General features: G+C 52.3%; 1 protein-coding gene across 2 annotated transcripts; it reads left to right on the forward strand.

The window, feature by feature from the left end:
* The first annotated feature begins 4,948 nt into the window (after positions 1-4,948).
* LOC123162480 (WAT1-related protein At5g07050) lies at positions 4,949-6,962 on the forward strand. 2 transcript variants are annotated; one of them, XM_044580287.1, is made up of 5 exons: positions 4,949-5,255; positions 5,340-5,408; positions 5,506-5,622; positions 5,736-6,153; positions 6,237-6,962. In XM_044580287.1, the coding sequence occupies exons 1-5, from the start codon at positions 5,062-5,064 to the stop codon at positions 6,612-6,614; spliced, it is 1,176 nt and encodes a 391-aa protein (XP_044436222.1). In that variant the 5' UTR covers positions 4,949-5,061; the 3' UTR covers positions 6,615-6,962. The 2 variants fall into 2 exon arrangements, with proteins under 2 accessions (XP_044436222.1, XP_044436281.1); XM_044580346.1 differs by having other exon boundaries at positions 5,346-5,408.
* The last annotated feature ends 1,050 nt before the right edge of the window (positions 6,963-8,012 follow it).

Genomic DNA, 8,012 nt, shown 5'->3' on the forward strand with positions numbered 1-8,012 from the left:
TACCGCCGAACCAAAGTATGACATGCTGGTAGGCAGTATGACTTGTATCGTCCACAACTCACTTGTGTTCTACTCGTGCATATAACATCAACATAAATAACCTAGGCTCTGATACCACTGTTGGGTTTCGTAGTAATTTCAAAAAAATTCCTACGCACACGCAAGATCATGTGATGCATAGCAACGAGGGGAGAGTATTGTCTACGTACCCAACGCAGACCGACTGCGGAAGCGATGACACGACGTAGAGGAAGTAGTCGTACGTCTTCTCGATCCAACCGATCAAGCACCGAAACTACGGCACCTCCGAGTTCGAGCACACGTTCAGCTCGATGACGATCCCCGGACTCCGATCCAGCAAAGTGTCGGGGAAGAGTTTCGTCAGCACGACGGCGTGGTGACGATCTTGATGAACTACAGCAGCAGGGCTTCGCCTAAACTCCGCTACAGTATTATCGAGGAATATGGTGGCAGGGGGCACCGCACACGGCTAAGGAATAGATCACGTGGATCAACTTGTGTCAACTTGTGTGTCTTTGGGGTGCCTCTACCTCAGTATATAAAGGAGCCAAGGGGGGAGGGGGCGCCGGCCAAGAGAGAGAGGCGCAGGAGGAGTCCTACTCCTACCGGGAGTAGGACTCCCCCCCCCCCAATCCTATTCCAACTAGGATTCCCAAGGGGGAAAGAGGGAGAGGGGTGGCCGGCCACCTCTCCTAGTCCTAATAGGACTAGGGGAAGGGGGGAGGCGTGCAGCCCCCTTGGGCTGCCCCTTTCTCCTTTCCACTAAGGCCCATGAAGGCCCATATGGCTCCCGGGGGGTTCCGGTAACCTCCCGGTAACCCGGTAAAATCCCGATTTCACCCGGAACACTTCCGATATCCAAATATAGGCTTCCAATATATCAATCTTTACGTCTCGACCATTTCGAGACTCCTCGTCATGTCCGTGATCACATCCGGGACTCCGAACAACCTTCGGTACATCAAAATGCATAAACTCATAATATAACTGTCATCGTAACCTTAAGCGTGCGGACCCTACGGGTTCGAGAACAATGTAGACATGACCGAGACATGTCTCTGGTCAATAACCAATAGCGGGACCTGGATGCCCATATTGGCTCCTACATATTCTACGAAGATCTTTATCGGTCAGACCGCATAACAACATACGTTGTTCCCTTTGTCATCGGTATGTTACTTGCCCGAGATTCGATCGTCGGTATCCAATACCTAGTTCAATCTCGTTACCGGCAAGTCTCTTTACTCGTTCCGTAATACATCATCTCACAACTAACATATTAGTTGTAATGCTTGCAAGGCTTATGTGATGTGTATTACCGAGAGGGCCCAGAGATACCTCTCTGACAATCGGAGTGACAAATCCTAATCTCGAAATACGCCAACTCAACATCGACCATTGGAGACACCTGTAGTACTCCTTTATAATCACCCAGTTACGTTGTGACGTTTGGTAGTACCCAAAGTGTTCCTCCGGCAAACGGGAGTTGCATAATCTCATAGTCATAGGAACATGTATAAGTCATGAAGAAAGCAATAGCAACATACTAAATGATCGTGTGCTAAGCTAATGGAATGGGTCATGTCAATCAGAGCATTCAACTAATGATGTGACCTCGTTAATCAAATAACAACTCATTGTTCATGGTTAGGAAACATAACCATCTTTGATTAACGAGCTAGTCAAGTAGAGGCATACTAGTGACACTTTGTTTGTCTATGTATTCACACATGTATTATGTTTCCGGTCAATACAATTCTAGCATGAATAATAAACATTTATCATGAAATAAGGAAATAAATAATAACTTTATTATTGCCTCTAGGGCATATTTCCTTCAGATGCTCCGGTGGCATTGCTACCCTCCCAGGGCCCCCGTCACGCCTAACCCTGTAGCGTTTGACCAAGGGATCTAGCCCTTTGACTTTGCACGGACGGGATTTGACCAGTGGACCTCTCCACCCGGTTGTGTTAGGTCAGCCCATAGGAACACTTTGGAGCAACATCCGGGCCAGACCCACAGCAAGATACCCTCCATGTAGACCCGACGCGTCCGTTTCCCCCCTCCAAGTGCCGGCGGTGGCGCCGTCCGTGAGGGGGGCCAAACCCCGGAGACGCGTGCCGCCTCTTCGGACATGCCATCACACCACCCCGCATGTATGAGGGCCCGGTGCGACGCTCCGGTGGCATTGCTACCCCCCCCCCAGGGCCCCTGTCCTCCCTAACCCTAAAGCGGTTGACCACGAGATCTTGCCCTTTGACTTTCCACGAACAGGCTTTGAACAGTGGACCTCTCCACCCGGTTGTGTTAGGTCAGCTCAGAGGGACACCTGGGAGCAACATCCGGGCCAAACCGACAGCTACATCCCCTCCATGTATACCCGATGCGTCCGTTTCCCCCCTCCAGGTGCCGGCGGCGGCGCCGTCCGTGAGGGGGGGCACACCCGGACACGCGTGTCGGGCGTTTGCAACCACCACAACACTTCCAAACACATGAGAGGCTGCCTACGCAAGATTTTGCGGCATGCTAGCCCCCGGAGGCCGCCGGCCACAGCCGTAGACGCGCGAAGGGCAATCCGCGTAGAGGGGATTTTTCGGATACTTCTCCATCACCAAAAATTATGAAAAGATTATTATCGTTCCTATAGCACATGTGCACACGTCGTGCAAAAAAACTCATGATTTTATCGCGCTCCGAGTATTTAATAATATTCACGCCGCATCGTTACCGCAGAATGGCTACTACCGTGGCATCGCCGTCCGTTAGGGGGGGCCACGCCGGAGACGCGTGCCGCCTCTTTGGACATGCCACCACACCACCCCGCATGTATGAGGGCCCGGTGCGATGCTCCGGTGGCATTGCTACCCCCCAGGGCCCCCAACCCGCCTAACCCTGTAGCGTTTGACCACGAGATCTAGCCCTTTGACTTTGCACGGACGGGATTTGACCAGTGGACCTCTCCACCCGGTTGTGTTAGGTCAGCCCATAGGAACACTTTGGAGCAACATCCGGGCCAGACCACAGCAAGATCCCCTCCGTGTAGACCCGACGCGTCCGTTTCCCCCCTCCAGGTGCCGGCGGTGGCGCCGTCCGTGAGGGGGGCCAAACCCCAGAGACGCGTGCCGCCTCTTCGGACATGCCACCACACCACCCCGCATGTATGAGGGCCCGGTGCGATGCTCCGGTGGCATTGCTACCCCCAGGGCCCCTGTCCTGCCTAACCCTAGAGCGGTTGACCACGAGATCTTGCCCTTTGACTTTCCACGGACAGGCTTTGAACAGGGGACCTCTCCACCCGGTTGTGTTAGGTCAGCTCAGAGGGACACCTGGGAGCAACATCCGGGCCAAACCGATAGCTACATCCCCTCCGTGTAGACCCGATGCGTCCGTTTTCCCCCTCCAGGTGCCAGCGGCGGCGCCGTCCGTTAGGGGGGCCACGCCCCTGAGATGCGTGCCGCCTCTGTGAACATGCCACAACACCACCTCGCACATGTATGAGGGTCCGGTACGATGCTCCGGTGGCATTGCTACCCCCCCCCCAGGGCCCCCGTCCCGCCTAACCGTGGAGCGGTTGACCACGAGATCTAGCCTTTTGACTTCCCACGGATGGGCTTTGACCAGTGGACCTCTACACCCGGTTGTGTCAGGTCACCCGTAGGGACACCCGGGAGCAACATCCGGGCCAAACCCACAGCTACATCCACCGTGTAGACCCGACGCGTCCGTTTCCCCCCTCCAGGTGCCGGCGCCGTCCATGAGGGGGGCACACCGCGGACGTGAGGGGGGTCACACTCTGGAGACGGGTGTCGGGCGTTTGCAACCGCCACAAAACTTTTGCCGGCATAGCTGTTTTTGATTTTAATAAAATATAATGATCTATATTCAAAAGAACATGACCGCACATTATTAACGTGCTCGAAAAATACAAACCATATATATATATATATATATATATATATATATATTCATAATATATGAAAAAAATACAAACTACATATATATTCATATGTATGTTTATATTTAACATGCTACATGTTAGTTTATATAATAATACATAAAAAAGCTTAAAAAAATACATATGAAAAAAAAGTCTACCTATGCCGTCGGCATAGAGACGGCCAGGTTTTAGGCGGCGGGCGGCGTGCCGCGGATCGCTGACGTGGCGGGTATGCCGACGGCAGCCGTCGGCTTAGCTCATGGACGGTGCACATCGGATCAGTGACGTGGCATGACGATATATGCCGACGGCCGCCCGTCCAGGCCGTCGGCATAGATTTGACGACGTTAGCCGCTGGTCACGGGCGAGGTCGCCGGGCCCACGGGTATGCCGACGGCCTGGATATGCCGACGGTTGCTGTCGCCGTGTTCGCAGCTGGGCCGACGACTGTTGTATGCCGACGGGTGCCGTCGGCTTAGCTCGTGGTAGCCCGACGGCCAAGATACGCCGACGGCCAAGTCGTGGCTGTCGGCATAGCTCAAAGTAGGCCGACGGCAGCCGTCGGTATTGATTTGGCCGTCGGGGTAGGGCCGGTTTCCGGTAGTGCACTGTTAGTTCAGCTAAGCTCAGGCAGTACGCCGTCACATTCAGAATCTTATACAAACGTTTTCACTGCTCCACGTACGTTGCGCCCATTAGCAATAAAAAGATTCTTGTGCTCCTTTCTAACCTAAAAAATTGGCCGGAGGAATTCCACTCGGCAGCCACTAATTAAATGGATCAGCTGTGCTTGCGTTTTATTTCGAATCGGATCCGCTGTGCTCTTGCAGGCTACACTTCTGGAATATACGATGCCATCTCGTCACCTTGGACCCACGTTACTCAGACGGACTGCCACCCAAATAATGGTGCAAGTTATCCCCCCCTCCCCACCCCTAACCCCTATATATACTGGCCAAGCCTCTCTTCCATTTCAGCTCACACTCGCTTGCTTCACTCCATCTTTGAGTTCTCGATACACGCGACCCTGGCATTGGCACCTTTCACAAAACAAGAAGCTAGCTAGGGAAAGTTGAAACAAGGAACAGTTTGGTCGATCGCCATGGCTTTCTGCGGTGGTTTCATGGACAAGGCCAAGCCTTACATCGCCATGATCTCGCTGCAGTTCGGCTACGCCGGCATGAACGTCCTCACCAAGGTCTCCCTCAACGGCGGGATGAGCCACTACGTGCTCGTCGTGTACCGCCACGCCTTCGCCACACTCGCCATTGCACCCTTCGCTCTCTTCCTCGAAAGGTATAGCTAGCTACTCAATTACTAGTGTACACATGTATTAATATTAGTGGTATTTTTATCTAACTCGTGAAACTTGACATGAAATGGCAGGAAGGTGAGGCCGAAGATGACGTGGTCCATCTTCTTCCAAATCTTCGTCCTTGCGCTGCTCGGGTTAGTGCATGCCTGGCTAGCTACCTGCAAAAATCATCTGATATGCATGTCTGAAATGACACGCCCATCTCACCCTCTTCTTGACCTCTTGCTGCAGACCGGTGATCGACCAGAATTTCTACTACGTGGGCCTGAAGTACACCGGTCCGACGTTCGCCTGCGCGATGAGCAACATCCTGCCGGCGATGACCTTCGTCATGGCGGTGATCTTCAGGTGCAATTTCACTACCAGCTTACTTTGCATGCCGTGCATCATATGCATATACATGCGCACGTGGAACGAGAAACCATTGCTAACATGGATTTTGCATGATGTTCGGTACATAGGATGGAGAAGATAGAGTTGAAGAAGGTGCGGTGCCAGGCCAAGATCTTCGGGACTGTGGTGACGGTGGCCGGCGCGATGCTCATGACGCTCTACAAGGGCCCCCTCATGCACCTGCCATGGACCAACGGCCACGCGCAGCCCAGCGGCGGCGAGGCCTCAGGTGCCGCCGGCGTCGACCCCACCGCGAGGGAGTGGTTCCTGGGCTCCCTCTTCATCATCATCGCCACCCTCGCCTGGGCCTCGCTCTTCATCCTGCAGACCCACACCATCAGGAAGTACACCGCGCAGCTCTCCCTGACCACGCTCATCTGCTTCATCGGCACCATACAGGCCATCGCCGTCACCTTCGTCATGGAGCGCCGCGTCTCCGTCTGGACCATCGGCTTCGACATGAACCTCCTCGCCGCCGCCTACGCGGTACGATCACTTACCACTGTCCTCTTCATCGCCATGACCTCTTCCATTACCAGTTCTTGACCAGTTTTGGTGATATTTTGCAGGGCATCGTGACGTCGAGCATCGCGTACTACGTGCAGGGGTTGGTGATCCAGAAGACGGGGCCGGTGTTTGCGTCGGCGTTCAGCCCGCTGATGATGATCATCGTGGCCGTCATGGGGTCCTTCATCCTGTCCGAGAAGATATACCTCGGGGCCGTGCTGGGCGCCGTGGTGATCGTGGTCGGGCTCTACGCCGTGCTCTGGGGCAAGCACAAGGAGAAGCAGGAGCAGGAGGCGGACGCCAAGGCGGCACTGCCGGTCGCCTCCAAGGGACCAGACGGCGCGAGCGTCCTGCAAGGAGCTGCTACCGCAGCCGGAGATGATGATGGGATGAGGTCGGCCTCCAACGGACGAGGAGCTGGATCAGCTAGTGCAGTTTGATGGACTGGGAACTCAAATAATCTGTGCCCTTGAGGACTTGTCATGAGAAGACGTAGGTCGTCGTCGTCCACGACGCACGCACTACGGCCCCGTCGGAATGGAGGTTTTCTGCTAGGAATCTCGTGCTGTTGTCCGTGAAATTTCTGCTTTCCAAGCACACGACCCACCAGCATTAGCCGCCAGAAGGGCTAGTAGCTCGCATTTTTGTTTTACGATGTGTGATTGATCGATATGCTACACTTAATTGTCACTAGTACTGCTACATCTCTGTCCATCTCGGAGAGTGATGTGATTCGCCTTTCCACTTTACCTGTCTATGATATTAAGTGTATCAATGTTATGAGATTCCAAGCGGCCTTGCTATTTTATTTTTTAAGCACTGACCACCGTAGGACAATTGTTCTTTGTTCTACGGTTATTTCCTCATTATCAAAATATATACAAGGTTAATTACAAAACGAGAACAAAGCTAGAAACACTACCCTATAACCTCTTTTGGCGACATCATAGTATTTTTAAAAGATTATTAAGAATCCACTCTTGCAGAATCTGAACCTTGGTATCCTTTATTTGGTTGCACACATTGCTAAGACCTTGTTTCAAAAGGACCCTCCAAGATGCCACACTTGGCTTGATCTTGCTTTAAAAGGACCCTCCAAGATGCCACACTTGGCCTTGTGCCCTTGCTATTTTCTTTTGAGAGAACCACACATTATATTAAGTTATAGCATGCTAATACAAGATCGTGAATGAAAGGGGGCCTCTCGCTGGAACCAACAAGCGATGCTGCAAGCCGTATGAGCATATTTAGTTGGACAATTAATGAAACCTAGCAATGTAGGCGGAGCAAACTCCTGCTCAGCCTTAAGCCTCTTTATCCTCATTGATCAGATGACCATACTGAGATGAGATGATGTTGTCAGATAGAGCAGGTAAGACTCCAAATGTTATGAGAATCCAAGCGGCATGTAACCCCGGGACCGAGATGGGATGATGTTGGATTGAGATCAGACGATTCAGACAGAATCGAGTGAAACTATTATTTTTCCCGCCTGATCTATAGACTGTCCCAACAATATTGTATACCATATCTCAACAGATTGGCGTAATTTTTCTACCGCGTGTACAACCCTATAAGTGTTTCTCCAAAAGAAAACTACAAGATCAGACTCCCAAATGTTGTAACTGACAGACACGAGTTGGTGGTTTCCTTGCGGCAACCAAGTAAATGGCCTGCAGCTGGATAGGCATGAATCAAGTTGCACGTTGTGGCAGGCTCCTGAGTGCTATGGTTACGCAAGTACACACTACAAAAGCACAGTCGTCACGAAAGATTCATTTGGAAAGTTCCTTTGGTGAACATACTGCCTGTGCAACAAAATGCAGGGGTATGCCGTC

Source organism: Triticum aestivum, chromosome 1A (genome assembly GCF_018294505.1).
Source record: "Triticum aestivum cultivar Chinese Spring chromosome 1A, IWGSC CS RefSeq v2.1, whole genome shotgun sequence".
Taxonomy (NCBI): Eukaryota; Viridiplantae; Streptophyta; class Magnoliopsida; order Poales; family Poaceae; genus Triticum; species Triticum aestivum.

Excerpts from the sequence above, each read along its gene's own strand:
- LOC123162480 (XM_044580287.1), top strand. The coding sequence starts at position 5,062 with ATGGCTTTCTGCGGTGGTTTCATGGACAAGGCCAAGCCTTACATCGCC. Across the intron at positions 5,256-5,339 it reads TTCGCTCTCTTCCTCGAAAG|TGGCAGGAAGGTGAGGCCGA; the intron begins GTATAGCTAGCT and ends CTTGACATGAAA. Across the intron at positions 5,409-5,505 it reads TTCGTCCTTGCGCTGCTCGG|ACCGGTGATCGACCAGAATT; the intron begins GTTAGTGCATGC and ends CTCTTGCTGCAG.